At 42.2% G+C, this 20,603-nt stretch overlaps 1 protein-coding gene across 1 annotated transcript; it reads left to right on the forward strand.

Annotated features, from left to right (window-relative positions):
* The first annotated feature begins 17,907 nt into the window (after positions 1-17,907).
* On the forward strand, positions 17,908-18,546 carry LOC106112586 (uncharacterized). Its single transcript, XM_013300310.2, has one exon. It carries the CDS (start codon positions 17,908-17,910, stop codon positions 18,544-18,546), a length of 639 nt encoding a protein of 212 aa, XP_013155764.2.
* Positions 18,547-20,603: the final 2,057 nt, after the last annotated feature.

Here is a 20,603-nt window from a genome sequence, read left to right on the forward strand (position 1 = left end):
TTGTTGGGAGATCTCCATTCTGAGAGCCTAGAAGACACTATGGCTCATCAGGTCTGGTCAGTTGTGAAGGTGTGCAGCCACACATTAGCTGTGTTTCAGGTGGCCTGGATTGTATCAGCTGGGTGCAGTCACACAAAACACATGCAACTTGGTGTGGGGAGTGCTGTGTCATGCCCTGCCTTGGAGGAAGGTGGAGTGCAACACTTGGAGTCAAATAAATGTCAAGTGAGATAAGGGAAGGAGAGGAGCACGGCCCTTCATAGCCCCCACAGTTGATTAATGGAAGCCCCAAAGCACAGGATTTGTGCAAGGAATACTACTACTGGCTCCGTTTGAACTCCACATAGTCTCCAACACATGGGGAAACATCCTTCTCCTGTTGGAAGACTTACGATGCCATCCCATCTCTGCTCCAGGCAGTGAGCCTCTGTGCTGTTACCAGCCAGGAAAGCACTGGGGAATGGAGATGTGGGTCTGCAGAAAAGATCTCTTCTCTGGAAGGACCCTCTGCATGGGGGATTTTTCACTGTGGAGCCTTCATACCTCTGTGATGGACATTGATTTACACCTTCATGCTTCTACTTGCTCTGAGGTATGAGCAGGAAAAAGCACAAATGATAAAAATGTAGGAGCTGCCTTCTCCCTGCAGGAAAATGAAATTCAGCCTCAGCTACAAGGGTTCCTCTCCCTCCGCCTTACAGAGACAGTAAAAAATATCTCAGAAGCTTGAAATATTTTGTGAGGGTTACTGAAAGGCTATGGCCAACAAGCAAGATTTAGTGCAGAGCCTATGCAGAGTCTGCAGTGTTGAGCACCCCAGGGGCTGAGCACCAGGGCTGCAGGACTGACTCTGTACTAAGGGCTGCTTGCTTGAGCTCCAGCCCCGTAGACCATGGGGAGAAGATATGTGACTCCAGCTGGACTGGCAAAACCAGCTGGTGTTGGAAGTAACAACTGGTAAATGGACAGGGGACCCAAAGTGGTTTCCAGGGCTGAATTTGTTGAAGCAACACCATAAAAGTGCAGGGTGAGACCAGGGAAAGACCTAATGGGTCTCCTTCAAGCCCTTCACTGGCTCTCCCTTGAGTCAGGGATGCAAACAGAAATACAAGCAGTTGGTGTAACGAGCGGCAACTCTCCTCACCCCCACCACCGTACTGTTAAAAAAAAATAATAATTCATTTTGACAGCTGCCAAATTAGCAGCATATTATGCAGCGTATTCAATTAGACAAGCTCCTGAGGGAGCAGGCAGAGGTAGCGGGGCAGCCAGACACCGCTGGGACATGACATGGTGCTTCAGAAAGGTAGTTTTAGAAATAGATGTGCGTGCTCTGCAGAGAAATAAACAGTCCTTTGGTCAATACTGGAAACTATGCCCCATCTGTTTCCAGAACATGCTTAGAATAAATAAATAAAAGGTGTACCTACTGGATTTGCAGTAGTCTCACCAGCAAGTCAAACCTCTACCAGCAGCTTCTAGCTTCTAGGGTTTCTAGAGCCCATATCAGTGGGCTTAGTGGAGCAGGGAGACAGAGAGATGAAGTACCAAATGAAACCATTTTGCACCCATTTTTTAAAAAAATACAGATACTAATTTGGGGAGTGGGTGCTGGACAATCTGAGCCACCCATGTCTCCTACTTTCACCTTCTACCAAGCCTGCAACAGGTTTCCTGGCTGCCTACGTACTCTGTGATTGTCTGTAGAGCATCTTGGCCTCCAGCACTCAATATGCTCTGCAGACTTCCAGGAGCAGCTATTTATGGACCTATTCTGCAGCCCCCAGAACTCTTCACTGAGCTGTGCACCAAACATTTAGCTAGAAAACTTCATATCATCTCCTTCAAGCACAGGTCTGTATTAAAACACCATCCCTTTAGGTCTAACAAGCCCGTTATTCCTTAATTCAGCAGCTCCTTGTCCCACAGTGTCTGTGTTGTCTTACCATCTTGCTGCTGGCCTAGAGGAGGAATCAGGATAAAAAACAGCTGCCCTTGACTTCCTGAAACACTTTTGCATAAGCATGGTCTCCTCTGCTTCCCCTCAAAGACCTGGCATTCAGGCAGAGATGCAGGACTCCTTGGTTGTGACCCAATTCCTGTAAAAAAAGTAATGAGATAGATGATAACACATCAGTGGAATTTCTCTCTGCCTTGATTTACCAATGTGTAACACAGGGCTACAGCACAGCACGCAGCTACATCCTCTGGCTGGTAAAGCCATTTGCATTCACAAGGCAGCAGCCACAGTTACTATTTTTTTGCATGCTGAATGTTTAATTTAAAAAAGGGAAATTAAACAGCTTGTTATACTCCCCTCTGTAAAATTCAAGACTCGGAGACTTGTTTGACTATGACTAACTTAAGGTGTTACTCTGCTGTAATCCAAACACGCTTCCTGCCAATAAAAACAGAGTTCCCTGAAACAAGCTGTGAAATGAAATGTAAATATTACATATTGGCAATCCAATGGCACTTCTGTCTTCAAACTCGGCCAGATGTTCTGTGCTTGAGGGTGCAGTAGACAAAGGGCAGGTGAGCATAATGCAGTTGTTTTTGGGAATCTTGTAAATTGGGTTAGCAATTTGATCTGTGGTCTGCTGGGGAGAGGGAAGAAAGCAAGTAAGAATGCATGGTGGTAAAAACTTACGGAGGGAAGTCAAGAGACTGAGTATTTTGCTGAATTGACTTCAGTATGTTCAGCTTCTCCCTGGTATTTTTAAAATTCCATGTCCTACTTCTATGCAGGGTCCTTATCTCCCGGACCGCATGTGTAACCCCACTGAATGTGCCACATCTGGAAGTACTGGAAAGCTCAGTGACCAAGAACAGTTACTGGTTGCAATAAATGATTCTCTTCAAACAGTACTGTCTGATACAAATGCAAGTAAGCTAACCAATACCCTGATCCCAGAAGAACAAATAATGTCTTTTTACTATTGAGTAATGTATTTGTACTCCACCTGTATGCTCAGCTCTATATAATCAAAATAGAGATACAATTTCTGCACTGAAGAGCTTAACATTCAAGACTGTTCCTATAAATATGAGTAGTCTGAATCGCTGTGCTCACTTGTTTAAGATGTACAAGGCTTTTGCAGGATTGCACACTTAAAGCGGAGGGAATTCAGCACAATTCAGAGGTAACTTGTAATGTTTTGTTCTGCTTTACACAGAAGGGAGAAACTATTCCAAGGGAAGAGTGTAGAGCTGCGGCTGAACGTGGACATCGTTTTGGCTTGGAGAACTGGGCAGGAATGGAAGCAAAAGGAAAGAGACACTGATATGACTAGGGTATCACGCAACACCCACTGCCCTTATTTTCCAGACATATGTATGTACCCAGACTGTGATGTAAAGCAGGGGCCTAAATGTGGATTTCTGCATTAGCGTACAGGAGAAAACTGATTTGTCTGCACTGACTGTACTACCTCCTAATTTAAGTGAAGAGGTGTGATTACCCCTGGCCCTGCTGTGTATCAACCATGAGGTGCCTTGTACGTATTCATTAACCATGACACTGGCAGAACTGCTATCACCTGTAAAAGAGCAAAAACTGATACACTTATCAGCATCCATGTCAATCAACTGTGCACCCAGCTGTAACAGCCAGGCCAACTTCTGCAAAGGTATTTATAGAGGCAAAGTGCCTGTGAAGAGCCCTGTGGGATTTGCTGAAGAAACTGTGGAGGTTAAGTAGTTATTCAGTGGCAGTCAGGTACCCACCTTGCTGAACTATCCTGGCAAACCACGAAGGTTGAAACTGCAGCTTTGGTTGCTGAACTTCTGAACCCAGCCACGAAGCAGCCTTGCTTTTTGTTCCACTAAAATCAATGATAAAAACCTGGTGCCTCAGAAGAGCTGTTTTCTTCAGCTTGATACAGCCAGCTGCTATATGGAGAGGAAACTACTTAATAAAAAGCTTATTTGTTTTACAAGCTTCAGTGGAATTTAAGGTCAGGCTATCTGAATCTATCCATTACTTTCCATGAACTGTGTGCTTCATTGAGTTCATCCTATTTAATCAACAAAACTCTTGGCCACATCGTGAACATGCATGGTGAGGTAAACCAGAGCTCTTCCAGGGACGTGACTCCACACTGTGGACACGAGTCATGTCTTCTGTGCACAGAAAGACCTCTGTGGACCCACATTATAATATGAATAGCAAATGCCCCTCCTCGGGGGAAGCTGCTCAGGCAAAGGGGCCCCACTATCTGTTCTGTAACTAGATGGCAATGAAAATTAATCAGGACAATCATTAATTCAATAGTTTTATTTACTTGTCAGAGCTCTGCTCCACACATAGACAAAAAAAAAAAAAAGTCCTTCACATACTACTTACAGCTTCAGCTAGTTCTCAATAATTGTACTATTTTTTTCTGATGACTCCTTACTAGGTTGTTTAAATACATTTGCATTTAAGAATTACATCTCATCCCTTCAAAAAACCACACTTCATTAAAAAAATACTTGAAACTAGTTTTCACTCACAACTGAACTCTGAACTTTTCACAAAATCGCTCTTCAAAATAATTCAGTAGTCCTACAATACAGACAATATTATCAAAGCCCCTGATGCTTCCATGCCTCAATTAAATTTATAATATAGGAGGGGGAGGAAAGAGAGAAATTCATGGAAGATATGGTCATGTGGCTGTTAGGAAAAAATCTATGCCAATTCCCAGCTGAGAGTGCCTGGGGAAATAATTTCTAGCTTTGGGAAATACAGAAATTACTTTTTAATAAAGTTATACGTAAATGACTTTTTGGGGAGAGTTAATTAGAAATGGATTTAGAAATAATATTTGATAGGCTTTGCTTTGGTGAAGAGAAACATACGAAATCAGTGTTCCTGTAAGACAGAAAGATTCAGTGTAATCACGACAAGGAGTTGGCTAGTAGTGGCCATCAAGGGTTGGTCCTCTTCTGCCCAGATGGGATTGGAGGTAGGACAGGTTTGGGATGGGAGCCTGGCCAGCTGATGAGCTGAGGCACGTGAGAAGAACCAGTCTTGGACTTGCTGTATTTTCTCTGAAGACTGGCACCAGGGAGTTCCATCTCTGCAGAAATTATAAATAAGTGTAGAAACACTAAGAGGGTATTTATTTCAATGAAAAGTCAAAATTTACTACAAAGCATATCTCCAGCTGAAAAGCCAGTGTTTTAGGGGATGGGGGAAGAGTAATATCTTCAGATAGTCTAGTGACCGCTCTACTTCATACATACAGAGGAGTAACTTTGTGCCTAAACAGTCACTATTTTTAATTTCTCCAGGAGTTCCTTGAGAGAAAGCTGCTGTATTGACTATGTTGCATCTACAGTGTGGTGACCTTGCCACACTGTAACATTGCTGCTTACAACAGTGTCATTACCAGAAGCATGAAGGAGCTCCCCGGTCACCCAACTAAAGCTACTGTCATTACAGTAAGATGCACAGCCTGAGCAAAGCTGTTACTTTGGGATATGGTTCAAGCCTTTCAATCTCTCCACTCCACCATTTTCAGCTCCTCTTGGATCCTTTGGCTTCTTCAGTGAGGCAAGTGCGGGGAACAGGGGTCCGAACTGGTGGACCTTCCGCAACAGGTGCCCCAGATGAGATTAGAAATCATCCTCTAGCAGGAACAGATTCCCTGGAGCTGAGATGGGGAAATGATTCATGCTTTAAACTAGCAATAAAAAAAAGCATATGCACCAAGTCTGACAGTATTACTGATGTTGCAGTCACACAACTCAGTCAAAAGTCAGAAATAAATCCCAGTATTTATCAGTTAAACAAAGCTTTTTCACACAATACAATCCTCTTAAAACTTCTAGTGCTAGCAAGCCCAGCTACTCTCTCTCTCAATTTTCAGTTATTGATTTAATTAATCAGTCACACATACAAGTACAATAAAGAGGTTATGTCACACAGTGAGTGCATCAGCTTCAGATCTGAAATCAGAACTCAGAGTGTCTTTTTTCCAAACCAGTGCACTGCAGACAATGTTCTCTTTTGATGAGTAAAAGAAAATAGGAATCGCCTGAAAAGAAGTGTTTCTGTAGTACCCCAGTGATGACACAAACCTTGAGTAGCCATTTACCAGTGAGTAGTACCCAAGGCACTTCTGACTTGTTATGCCTCGCAGAAAACCTAGTCAAACCAAAGCCTGAGTGGTCTGAGATCCTGACTGATAACAACCATGTTGTAGCTTGTTCGGATGAAGCCTTCCCATTTCCATCTATAGACTATCAATTTACTTCAAGAGAAGTAAAGAAAAGGCCTTGATTGATATGGAGAGATCAATCACCACCTATTTAATGCAAAACCATAATATATTTCTGGAGCAATGCCTAAGACATTTCATAATGTCTCTCTTCATACAGAAAGGACTGTTCTGGTCTAGGTGAGAGAAACCAGTTCATAGATTTATGAATCTGAGAGGAATTTCAAAGATTATTCAACCCTGACCTTATCCATGGTGCAGGCCAAAAAAATTTCATCCTGTAATTCTTGCAAGAAGCATTTTAGCTTCTAAGAACACTGTGATTACACACAATTGTGTGTGAAAACAAATGTGATTACTAAGAACACTGTGATTGCAGTGTTCTGGGGAAAAGTAAGTCTTTCAGTGGTATTTTCATAAATCCATACAATAAGAAGGAGGGATCATGAATAATGAGATAAAAGAGAGTGGTACTCCCATAAGAGACAGGTCATCTTGTCACTAGATGTACTGTAGAAGTCTATGAGAATTTTGTCACTGCCTTCGAGGTAAAGGAGTGTTATATCCTATGATGAACTGAGTGCTTGTGACTTCCTCTGAGGTCCACTGCATCCAAGGATGCTCATCAACCACTGAAAGCTCTAGCTAAGTGCTTAACCCTAGCTGTAATCTCTTTTTAGCTGCCTGTAATAACGCATCAGAGGTAACTGTTGTAGTGATAAGAAATTACTCAGAGTAGTAAATCCAGGCTCAGTATAAACAGCAGCTTGGACTCTTCAACAACACCTATTCCAATTTCTAAAAGGCTGACTACTTCTGGTTTTGCTTCAGAGAGCACAGTCACACATTCATCTACAAATAAAGGCTAAAAATGGATACAGTTTAGAATTAACCCCCTGTGGATCTTTGGCCAAAACCACATGAATGCACTATGTTAAAATCCAGCAGTCTGAGGTGTTCAACAAAAGTCTTCATTGCCTTTCTCTCCATCTGTCCCTTTCTTAAAGGGCAGAAGACAAGGTAAACTGTGGGAAATAATTTACATAGCACTTGGCAAAGGTGTAAAGGGAAGGCAGGTAGGTACTAAGGCTTTTCTAATACATCACACAAAACATTTAATTTAATTAAGGTCTGTAGTAAAACTACTAAATGAGAATAACACAAAAAATAAGTGGGAAAACTAGAGCTTAGGAGGTCTCTGCCATCTAGATGTCCAAGGTATTTGGGAAGGTGGTGCAGAGGAGCTGAGAACCTACTTCTCCTTTGCACCTTTGCCAGGTGACCTGTAAATGAGTTTGGATAACCTGTCTTTACTCCTCCCCTGACAGTCTCAGCACAAAAAAGAGAACTATCATAGGTGAAGCAGGCATGTGTCCTGACTAAAGTTTTCCCTTTAGTAAAATTTCCCAGTGAGCTAAACAGAAGAGAAATGAAAAGCATGCAGCTTTAAACCCCCCAATATTACCCCATGGAGTAATGAGATAAACTGATTCTTTGTGCACTAAATAGAAAATATGTTAGAAATAAGTTGAGGAGTAAAGCATTGGACTGCTATAGATTCTGTTTAGATTATGGCTCCACTGGATGGCCAAAGCCTAACATATATCATTGCACATGATGTCATAATATTTCAATTGATGGATATTTTTCATTTAATTGTGTTTGGCAGGAATGGGGACATGCAACTAAATATTTGAGACAGTTCCTTGTTAAATGCACTGGTCAATGGTAAATGAAGTTCTTAGTCCACCCTCAGACTTGCAAATGATGATGGTATAGTAACAGATTCAGAAGTTAAGTTTCTGCTTTCCAATTCACTATATTTTGCTGCTCTGCTCTTCTCTCCTTGTTACGCTATAGCCAGATTGTTTCAATATTCTTAGAAACACCTCTACTGATAAAAGTGAGTAATGAAATACAGCTGACAGGGTCCTAAAGAATTTATCATTGCCTGTGGTGAGTAGCAGTCCTTTAAAGTATAGTTATACGATATATTGCCCTAAAGGACTGCTACCTACCAAAGGCAATGATAAATTGTTTAAGCCTATGAGTGAAAACAAATGGAACCTCATGCAAAAAAGAAATCCACACTTTCACTTTCACATATGGGAGAGTTCAGCCTCTGGCAGAGGACTTAAAAAATCCCTGGAAACTGGCATGCTGTTTTATTTTGTGAAATCAGGAAAAACTAGGTCATCATAGGTTATTCCAAGGAGAAGACCATAGCTGTGGTCTTAGCAATGAAAAGAAGCCAAAGGTGTCATTAGAAACTGTTGTGCTGAAAACTGCAGGTCAGTGTGCAGATGTCCAAACAAAACCTTTAATTTTCACTCTTGAGAAATGCAGTCAGGATCACCTATTTTACTTGTAGAGCAGAAGTAACGGAACAACTGCAGGAGTTGAATTCAGCAAGTGTTGGTGACCTGAAGGATAATGATGGTGTTTCTACCGCTCAAGCTTATATAAAAACTGCCAGATTTGAGAAATAATGCAAAAAATTTGTGACATGGACACAGTGTTTCCAGTGAGATATCAGACTAATCTGCAGTCCCTGATAATGGAAAACAGTATTTCCTTCATTGGCTGTGCCTGGAGGTCAATGCATTCATACTCTTACCCCTTGATGTCTACTCTTTTTTTCATTCCAAATGCTGAAAGCATAAAATTAGAGAGAAGGAAGAAGTGTATGTTAAATCACCTCAATATGCAAACAAAATCACTCCGGCCTGTGCTACAATACTTCAGAAATGTGGGATTTTTCTCACCAATATTTCAAATGCATCAACACAACAGCATTTCCATCAGTTATGCCTATAAGCAAATTTCTTCTACACTTTTCATGTTTCCCATGCAAAAGGATTTGACAACATGACTCTGTACAATTTTGCTGTAGGCCACGATACATGCACAGAAAATGAATCAGATTAGCAGTTTGCTTTTTCTGTCATCACAGTTGTTTTTCCACTGTATTATTAACAGTGCTAAATGAAAACACTGCTAAAGTCAAAAGACCAAAATGTGGTGGAGTAGAAAGACATATTTATTCCCGTATGTGGAGGGTAAGACCTTTACAACTCCTTATAGCTTCACACTCATTTGAGTTATAGGTCTTGCCTCTTACTGGTAAGGACAGATGATGCATAATCCCCCAGCAACCTATTATGCACTCAGTTTCTCTCATACACTCACTCTGTTCCCCTTCAGCACACTCCACTGTGGCACAAATACTCAGGACAAATGAATCTGCAGAGGCCTATGGTTTCAACCTTTTTACAGCATGCTAATTAACTGCTTGTAATTACAGTGGCAGGTAGTACATCACATGGAGGGAACTAGCAGTTTCTCTAGGATATAAAAGGAAGACAGATTTTTTTTCAACAGCAAGTTTAGCTAAGGATTCTGCTTCACAGGTGAGGAATAAAATGAATGGGTTGAAATCTTACAAAGATGCTCAACATTTCTTGCTGGTCTGACTTAATGTGAAAGGCTGCCTAATGTGTTTAGGAGGTTATTTAACAGTGGTTTTTTAAAGATATGAAAACACATAGGTGAAAAATACATGGTGTGGTATGTTTAAATATAGCAGGAAAGGTACCTTGGTTTTTATGGAATTAGAACAAGATATCTTACATGGGACTGAATTCACAATCAAATTCAAGTTTACCAACAGCCACATGGCATAGACATCAGCTCGCTCTAAGTTGCAGCTTTCAGATGAGCTTTGTGGTAGGTTCTGCAGAGTGAGCAGAGCACGGCTACAAGCCCACACCTATTTCTTAGTGTGGATGGGGGAATCTGGTGTGTTACACTTCACCAGGTGTGGCATCCTGCTGCTTCTGTGTATCCCATCTGGGCATGAGATTACAACAGATGGCCAGAAGAGGGGGAAAAAAAAATATGCTTATCCAGGATACTGTGTAGAAAGGCTGCAATGTCACTTGCCGCAACAGCAGACAGGCTTGTTGGCAGATGGAGTTCAGATGTACTTATGGAAGAGAACCATTAGTCACAGCCATCTTGTAAGAGGCAACGTGGACCCACAGAGCAAGTCAGGAAAATATACCCTGCTTTGTAGCTGAAGGCCTAAAAGACATTGAAGATGTAGCCTCTTCAAATCTTCTTCTATCCGCATCTCTCTACAAACTTTGAACGAGATAGGAGTTGTCTCCCTCCCATACCTCAGAGCCTGTTTAGATGTGGTACAAATGAATGAGGATGTTTATCACTCATGAGCAGAGATGCTGGACAAGATATGAAGCATAGCAGCAATGGCTGAGATAGTAAGAGAAGGAAAAGGTACTACAGAGCTCAGTATCTTGATAAGGTCTGCTGTCATCAGGGATGAGATACAAATTTGAAGATCGTAATATGACCCAGAGCTTCCCAAATGACATTCAACAGTAACTGTGGTAATCCTCTAAAGAGAATGGCAAATAATTCTGATAGCAATATCTGGTAAATTTGTTTTAAAAACATATTTATTGGTAAAGTTCTGTTTTTCTATACCTGGATCAAGGTTCTTTTAGCATCTTTTTCCCTTCAAACATCCTCTTGATAGAAAGCTCGTAAAATTCCCTTTCTGTGTATGTGAATTAAGGTGTCTAAATGGAATCATTCCCATGAATGACAAGACTTTGTTTTATGCTGCAGTGACACATGTTTAATAAGGCTGTTGATGTAACAGATGAGACAACTGCATTAGCTTGGGAAATGGTTTTAGATCTTGCACATTGCAGCATTAAACTTCATTCCACCCAACAACGATCTGCTGTCTCAGAAAATGAACTCACCATCTCTCCGGGTTAGTCAGAGGGAAGCTCTGGGCTTGGCTGCCATTCCTTCTGTCTGAGAGCAGAGAAGCATGTATTGTTGGTTCCAGTAACTGTTGACAAGAGCTGCCCTGTGCAGGAGTGACTGCCAGATCCCTGAAATAATATAGAAAGAAAATAAAGTTCTTGTTACATGCATTTATATATTGTGATAGCATAGTTAGTGCTCAGTGAGTTCACAAGACCTGTTCAGATGGAAGGGAGCGTTATCTCCAGTGGGACAGAAGCAGCTATAAGCAGTTTGGAGTAGTAATTCAGGCTCTGTTTATAGCCAATAGAGAAGAACAGCTACAGTATGAATAAACTCAAGCTTAAGCAAAGTTCTGAAGCAGGCTGGATGAATCACTCTCCACTAAGTCGGAGCATCATAGGGCAACTTGTTCAGGCAGAGATATTTCTATTAAAGACACCCAAAATTGGGTGAGTTCATCCCACCCCTTGTGACTAACTCACAAGGTAAGAGGTTTCATCTTCACTGCCATGCATAGCACCTAAAAAAAAAAGCATTCCTGGTAATTGCAGTGTTGATACATTTTTATTTATAGACTAACAACAGAGCTAAAACCGAAGAGAAGCAGCACTGAAGAGTGCCAAACATGAAAAGTCCTTCATGAAATGCTGAACTTAAAATTGTAACTCTTGGAAGATTCCATACATCTAACTTCTGTACCAGAGCCATCCCACTGACACACCTCAAGTGAACTCTGAAGGAATCTGTTTATTTTTAAAGGCAATGAGCCAGCTGTGGTAAATGTAAGCCTAACCTTGGGTTCCAGACATCTCCCATTTTAGAATTACAGAATCATAGAATCACTTAGGTTGGAAAAGACCTTTAAGAACAAGTCCAACCATTAACCCAGCACTGCCAAGCCCACCACTAAACCATGTCCCTGAGCACTGCATCTATGCGCTTCTTAAACACATCCAGTGATGGTGATAACTAATCTAAACCTCCTCTGGAGCAACTTGAGGCTGTTTCCTTTTGTCCTGTTGCTTGGCACTTGGGAGAAGAGACCAGCCCCCACCTCGCTGTAACCTCCTTTCAGATAACTGTAGGGAGCAATCAGGTGCCCCTGAGCCCCCCCTTCTCCAGGCTGACCCCCCAGCTCCCCCCGCCGCCCCCCCCCCCCCCAGCCCCTGCCCCAGCCCCTGCCCCAGCCCCTGCCCCAGCCCCTGCCTGGCTCTGGACACACTCCAGCCCCTCAGTGTCTGTCCTGCAGTGAGGGGCCCAACACCGCACATGGGATCCGAGGTGCAGCCCCACCAGTGCCCAGTGCAGGGGGACGATTAGTGCCCTGGTCCTGCTGGCCGCACTGTTTCTGACACAAGCCAGGACACTGTTGGCCTTCTTGGCCAGCCTACATAACTTTTATGTGTGAAATTTTCTAGTTTTCCTAGGAAGCTTATCAAGAACATTCTTAACTGCAGTAGCAACTGCTGAATACTTGCTCCATGGGAGAAGCTAGGATTTTAAGGAGGGCTAATATATTTTCTGAAGACTCATTGCTACAGTTTGGAAAAAACCCCAACCATTAAGGGAACAAGTATCCCACTGCCACTTTCCCACAGCAAACAGAGGGGCTGAAATCACAAATTTTTTTTTCATGCCTCCTCATCTTGCCAAAGCAGGACTGTTCCCCTCTCTGGGTCTTCTGGTGCTTCAGTGATGAGGCTTTCCCCACCGCGCCTCAGAAATCAGTCCCTAACCCAATATGTTGTGCATTGCAAGCAAGGTTTTTCTCCGCTTCATCTTTAAATTTCCCTTTCTTTAGTTTCTTCTGCTTATTAAAAGCTATAAATAAAGCTTCCCTAGTGTAAGGCCTCAAGCTGTTATTGTTTCACTCTCAAGCAACTGCTGGTTGGTAACAGTGTTTGTGCGTAATTGTCTCAGGTCAAAATCTGAACCAATTACATAGGAGAAAGGGCCTGATCCCATTCATGGTCCCCAGAGCTCATGCTCTCAGCAATCATTTCTTGCAAATCCACATCATGGAAACAAAAAAAATAAAAAGAATATCTCTCAGAAAAGAATTCTGTTCAATACACAGCACAGAACTACAGTCTGACCATGGAGGTTAAAGCAGAAATCTGAAGGCAGGATTCAAGGCCAACCCTCTAAGGACTGGGTCACCATGGGAAAATGGACTCTACTTTCTGGACAAAGGTCTGGGTTCAGAATTCATGACTCACTCTCAGAGGCTACATCTCAGCTGACAAATAAATCTAAACCAATATGCCCAATAGCTAAGAAAAACATGCATTTGTAAAGGTGTGATAAGGATGTTTCTTCACCTTCTCTCTCTGCAATAAATGTCTTCTTTACATTGCCTCTCAAGTTTTGTACTGTCATTATAGGTGTTTAGGCTCAGTGTGTAATTCAAATTGCACCAGAATGCCTCAACTCAAAAACAAAACAAAAAAAAAAAAAAAGGGAAAACAAGAAGTAAAATAGCACTCTGTGAAAAGGCATATCCATGTAGTTCAAAACAATGTCTTACTTTTGTCATTAAGAGGGGCACAGAAATAAAACTGAAAAGCAAAATTACATTGAAATCAGAGGTTGACTAGACAAGCGGGTCTGCAAGACATGCATGCAAACACATGCATGCAAATCTTACACTCACAGCAAGCAAATCCAGCCTGAAGAGTGTCTCAACCACAGGCAGAGCATGGACCTTCTCTCCTCCCAGTGCGTGCAAGGAACTCCAGTAATACTCCTTCCTTCCAACTCAGAAAAGCAAGTCTGCATGTTATATATTCCCCTCTTGGTGATGCCTGCTCTTGCTTACTCCAGTTCTTTCAGTAACATTTGGATGAAATCAAGAAGTTAATGACTTCTAAAGGACTGATCTGAATGAGACTTCAACCCAACCGCTTATTTATTACTCTCAGACACACAGACAACTAGTGAAATTATTCAGAGCAAACCACCAAACATTGCCTATACATTATATTAGGCAATAAGACATCAAAATTACCTTAATTACACCTGCATACAGCCACAGGTAAAAAAAATAAAAAGGCCAGGTTTTCAGTAATTTGGATTTAAGAATCTAAATTTATGTAGATAACCTTGTGGGGCTGCAATAAAAAAATAGATTAGATTCTTGTGTGACACCACTTTTAAAATTTTCTAAAACATACTCAAGAAAATCGAGCAGTATATTTCAGTTTGGATTCAAAAGTGTAACAATGAGATTAAGCATTAAAGACTTTTAATATTTATATATACACACAAAATTCAAAACATCTAGTACCTTAGGAACTTTTTCGCATCTATAATTTGTGGCATCAGTTTTGTATATTTCATAGAAATTTAATTCACTCCTAACTGAATTAGGGTTCCAATTCTCTGCAGCAGCGCTGCCCAAAAGCAGACTGAGCTGCCTCTTCCCTCTACAATTTCTGGTCCACAGCCACCTGTCTAGAGCCCCAGTTCTTTCTCAGCCTGATGCCAGCACAAGTGGTTCTTTAGAGAGTAAGGAAAATTGATCTGGCTGAAAAAACAACCTTTTTGTTTGGCAAAACCTGATCTGTACCTTTATCCATTTCATCACTTAAGCTGTGTGACACTGGACCCAGTGGCAGCATGGAGTGGGCAGTGGAAGAAAAGGAAGGGGCAGGTGCATATGAGCCAGCATGGCCACTGAAGAAATACTAAAGTTACTGAATTCTTCCTTATTGCATGACAAAAAAAATATCTGGACACAAAAAATCTGCTTTGTACTGATAGCCCTTTTCAGCCACAGAAATCAGGATGCAAACCCTCAAATAAACCACAACTTTAATGGAACTGTTCATATAGTTTATACAACTAAAATCTAGTCCAACAGCTAAAAAAAAATTAATTTCAATTTAAGCAAGACATTGTGGAAACTTCTGATGAATCATATTGGTGTTTCTATGTGCTAAAAAGATATATAATAAATTACCTGTGTATTTCACAAATTTGTTCTTTTTAAATTATAATCACCTACTTTTTCAAGTACTTGTCTTATTTTGCTTCAGGTTACCTGCAATTCCCTCAGAACAACGCTTCATTCTATACCAGCTCCACCCAGCATCGCAAGCATGGACCTTTCTCTTGTATTTCCCAATGCAATTTTGAAATTAATCCACTTTCATGAACTTTCTTCTCCCTGTCTTCACTACAAGATGTCATCTCCCCAAGGGTAGAAGAGATAGAACAAAATGCATGCTTGCTTCTCCCAGTCACAAGCCCATATCTTCAGTCGATTCAAACTCCACTGGAAGTTCAGGGTAAAAATGAGGCTTTGCATCGGAGTAGGTGAAGCAGGAGTGCATATTCTTTTCTCTTCACTCCTCTAGAGGAGCAGTATTGCCCAGCGAGGAATGTATGGCAGCAAGCTCACTACATCAAGATTCATCAGCTGAAACCCTGTATAAGGCTGCATGCATTACCAGTGAAAGAAATCATGGTTTTACATAAACAGAGAACTGATGAATTGGACAAAGTATATTTATGCACTGCTGCTGACAATGAAAATAAAGTAAAGGTGTATCATTTTCTAAATAAAAATCCAACAGAACAAAGCTGGCAAGATTAAAGCAAGTATAGACAGCAAGATTTTTTTTAACACCACATTCTAACCAGGCAAGATCTATCCTACTTATGTAGCCAAGTAAAAAGAGAAATAAAATCCTCCAAATAAAATACAGCTTGGAAAAAGAATATTAAAACATGGATATTTCACAGGGAAGAGAAATCTGGGAAGCACTAAAGCTGGAATGGATCTAGATATAACAATGAGATGAGATGTCTAACCTGGATTTCTACTGCAATATGACTGCAGGACAAGATTAGTGCATTTTTGAGCAAGTTATGTGGAGACAATGAGTATTGTGCCTCAAATGCAGGCTATAGTGTCTTCATTGCAAGCACTTGTTGTAGGGACACCTGAAATACTCTGGACTGGTCAATTGTGAGAGTTAATTTATAAATTAGGGAGAATTTATAGTAACACTGCTGAATTTACTAAGCATAGACTTAAAGAGGAAGATGAAAAGCCAGTACAATATATAGTTTAAATTAGAACCATGGAAAGGTATAAAACAAATTAACAGTCTACCTTAAAATTATTTGGATGCTGCTGCTATAGTACTATGAACAATGAAATAATGAATTACCATGTATCAGCTGAGACACACAATCTATGTGCAAATTCCTTGCATTCATGATAAAAGCTAAAGAAAGCCATATAACCTTACATTTCCTATGGGCTAAGTGTATGCACAAAGACGGTTACTACAGCTAAGATGACATGCAATAACCTCTTAAGCTACTCATGACCCAGGTCCATAGCTATATATCAAAGCAGAGATCCATCAGACCCTAGGTGAGTTTTTCCATGGTGAAAGCCTCTCTCTGATAGGTATTTAAAACTTGATTCAATTCTGTATAAACAAGCATGCTCAATAGAACCACCACGCAGGAGCTACTGGACTGGACTATGTGACCTACCAGGTTCTCTGCTACCTAATTGTTACATTCCAGGATTCAGATTCTCTATCAGAATTTCGACTATTTTATAACATTCATATTTATGGCACCTCTTGACTTCACCTCTTGCATGGAATGGGGTGTTGTCTACTCTTGCTGCCAATTCTGCTGAGCACATCTGTCCCTTGAGGCCTGGTAACTGCAAATACTGATTGAGGGTGACAGGATTTACTCTCACCTGCCTGACAGCTCTGCCAAAGCAGTCTGATACTTCATTCCACAATCAGCTTCTAACAAATGAGTGTTGTGGAATAAAGGGAGCAAAGAGCAACAAACTAAGGCAGACTCAGATGAACAGTTCACACTGCAATACTAAATCAACCCCAAAAACATCCAGCAAAAGAAAACACTGATTTCCATTTCTCTTTTCGTTTCAACAAAATTCAAAATGAATGAATCAGCTACCATACTACCAGACCAAACCTGAAGTACCTTAACTTTAGGGAAAGCCTAACCCTAACCCTCACCCTAACTCTAACCCTAGCTGGAGCCCTAGCCTTAATCTAGCCCTACCTCTAAGCTCACTCCCCCTTAACCAACCTAATACTAAAGTTTGTAACTGCCCTAATTCTAAGTAATTTTAATGCCTTTGCCCTAAGAATACTAACTGACCTAACCTTAAGCACCCAAAATTTAGGGGAAGCCTAACCTTAACCCTAACCCTAACCCTAGCCAGAGCCCTACCCCTAACATTTCTCTTCCAAATAATTCTAATAGTAAACACTGTAAGTGCCCTAACTCTTAAGTAACTTTAATGCCCTTACACTAAGTATTCTAACTGACCTAACCTTAATCAGCCAATCTATAGAGGAAGCCTAACACTAACCCTAACCCTAACTCTAGCCAGACCCCTAGATGTAAGCTTAGCCTGATCCCATACATTACTCTTCCTAAACATCCTAATAATACATACTGTAATTGCCCTAATCCTAAGTAATTTCAAAGCTCTTACCCTAAGTATACTAACTGACCTAACTCTAATCAGCCTAACTCTAGGAGAAGCCTAACCCTAACCCTAACCCTTACCCTTATCCTATCTCTAACACTCACTTCAGGCAACCGCAAGGCTTCAGGTCTCCCACATACCTGCCTCACTTCGGGACACCGCTGGGCTTCAGGGCTCCAATGTACCTGCCTCACTTCAGGCCACCGTTGGGCTTCAGGGCTATGACATACCTTCCTCACTTCAGGGAACCGTTGGTCTTCAGGGCTGCAATGTACCTGCCTTACTTTGAGCTAGCACTGGTCTTAAGGGCTGCTGACATACCTGCCTCACTTTGGGCCACTACTGGGCTTCAGGGTTGCAATGTACTTGCCTCACTTCAGGCAACTACTGGGCTTCAGGGCTGCGATGTACCTGCCTCACCTTGGGCCACCGCTGGATTTCAGGGCTGCGATGTACCTGCCTCACTTAGGGCCTTTGCTGGGCTTCAGGCCTCCGATGTACCTGCCTCACTTTGGGACACCGCTGGGCTTCAGGACTGCAATGTACCTGCCTCACTTTGGGCTTTTGCTGGGCTTCATGGCTCCAAAGTACCTGCCTCCCTTCAGGCCACCGCTGGGCTTCAGGCCTCCAACGTACCTGCCTCACTTTGGGCCACCACCAAGCTTCAGGTCTGCGACATACCTGCCTCACTTTAGGCCTTTGCTGGGCTTCAGGGCTCCAATGTACCTTCCTCACTTTGGGCCACCACCGGACTTCAGGCCTCCGACGTACCTGTCTCAATTCGGGCCACCACCAGGCTTCATACCTCCGACATACCTGCCTCACTTCTACCCTTCGCCGGGCTTCAGGCCTCCAATGTACCTGCCTCCCTTCGGGTCACCGCTGGGCTTCAGGACTTGGATGTACCTGCCTGCCTTTAGGCCACCACGGGGCTTCAGGCCTCCAGAGTACTTGTGGGAAACCTCATCTGGTCCGAGGGATCGGAATGTGAGCTTAGCCTTGAACAGATACACGTGTATCCATCAAGAGTCTGGGAAGTCCTGAGAAGAGCAGAGTTAAGATAAAGGAACTGACAGGTGGGCAAGCAGAAGTGTATCAAAGATATATCAAAGGAAAGGTCATTCAATCATGAACTGGTGGTCTCTGAGTGAACCAATCACGTATAGACACACGTCCTTAAGAAAAATATAAAAAGCTTTGGAAGAACAATCAACGAGGGTCTTTCGGCCTTTAGGCTTTTGTGCACGATTTTTTGTGTCGTGTCCGTCTCAACAGCGACATCTGGTGACCCCGACGTGATTAACACTCGGACTACACGGGCGGCGGGCAGAGCCGCGGGGACGGAGCCCCGCACAGCAGAGAGCAGCGGGCAGAGCTGCCGGCGCCAACTTTGGAAGAGACACCTGGGCAAGGTGAGCTGCTGGGAACATGGGTACTTCATTAAGTGAGACTTCATTCATGGGTACTTCATTAAGAGACTATGATCATTGCTATGTGGAGAATGATTTTAGAAAAACGAAGACTTAAGTTGGAGGAGTTGTTATTGCAAAAAATGCTACTATGGAGTAAAGAACATGGATATGAGACAACTACTGTAACTTTTTAGTGTTTCTACTTGGAAAGAGTTAGGCAATAAATTGTTTGGATGTGCCACATGGCGGGGGAAGATGCTGCAGCACTTTTAATGACGTGGCGTCTGTTTTATGAAACTTTGAAAGACTTTGAAGTGCAGCGAGATGAGTCAGAGGTCACTGCCCCTACTTCTAATACCGTGCAAAGTCTTGAACCCCCCGTGCCCCTCCCCTTAGAGGAACAAACTCAGGGGAATGTACAGATTGTGGACACTAAGGGAACAACGGGGAATGTGATGTCAGAAGAAGATTGTAGATTCCACAATATGCCCTAAAACCCATGAGCCGCAAAGGAGGGTGATGCTTTGGAAGGACTCTGATGATGAGATATACATGAAAGGTTCTTTGGCAGCTCATGATAAAACTTATAAAACACCTGCAGAGCTGTTAAATGAGCTGGAACCAGTGCCCTTTGTTGACACCAATAATTCAGTTCCAGTAGAGCCGTCAGCTGCACCATCTCCTCCTTCAGATGAAGGAAAAATTCAGTATCCCCAGTCTCAAATGAAGAACCTGATGATTGGGATAATCTGGTGAATAGGGATGGGGAGAAAAAGAATGAGCAGGGCCAAAAAGTGGAAAGACATTTGGAGAAACCTCTTGGGGGTCCCTCTTGTAGAAAGATGGCACAGTCATGGGATTTATCTCCTGCATGTATTACTGTTTGTTTGTATAATCCTATATCTTTTTGGCAGAAGGTAAAAGCACAGGCTTTGCAGGAAGGGAATTGGGATTTATCTGAAGCAATAAACACCCCCATGTCAGAGCCTGCTGCCAATCCTTCTACAGCAATGGCATTTCCTGTTGTGAGGGGGGACCCAGCACAAGGGATAATGAATGAGCAAAAAGCGTATTCATGGAAGGTAATCCAAGATTTGCAAAAATGGGTAGCACAATATGGTCTTCTCCAGTGATTATGCAATTAATCAGACTATTAACTATGGAAGAAATGACACTTTATGATACTGCTATGATAGCACAGATAATGTTTCAACCGGTGCAATGCGCTGTTTTTAAAACAATATGGGCCCAGAAGGCTGATGCTTTGGTAATGGTTCAGATGTGCTAACAGGAACGGGACAATTTTCTAATCCACAACATCAGGCACAGTGGCATCCGTTGATTTTAGAACAGGTTAAGGCTGTGGGTGTTGAAGCCCTAATGCAGATGGCCGAATTAGCTGAACCTAAAGCCAAATACACCACGATTTGACAGAGAGCCCATTTTTGCAGTTTGTTGAAAAGCTGCAAGCTTCAGTGGAAAGACAAGTATTTGATGAGAATTTAAGGACTATGTTAGTAACTCAGCTTGTGAGAGACAATGCAAATGCTGATTGCCAAAGAATTATTGAGACATTGCCAGGGGACCCAACCCTGGAAATAATGATACAGGCTTGTGCTAAAGTGGGATCTGTAGAGCACAAAATGATGTCCCTGGCTACAGCCATGGCTGCTGTGAACTCAAAAGACC

Source organism: Falco peregrinus, chromosome 6 (assembly GCF_023634155.1).
Source record: "Falco peregrinus isolate bFalPer1 chromosome 6, bFalPer1.pri, whole genome shotgun sequence".
Classification (NCBI taxonomy): domain Eukaryota; kingdom Metazoa; phylum Chordata; class Aves; order Falconiformes; family Falconidae; genus Falco; species Falco peregrinus.

Excerpts from the sequence above, each read along its gene's own strand:
- LOC106112586 (XM_013300310.2), top strand. The coding sequence starts at position 17,908 with ATGTACCTGCCTCACCTTGGGCCACCGCTGGATTTCAGGGCTGCGATG.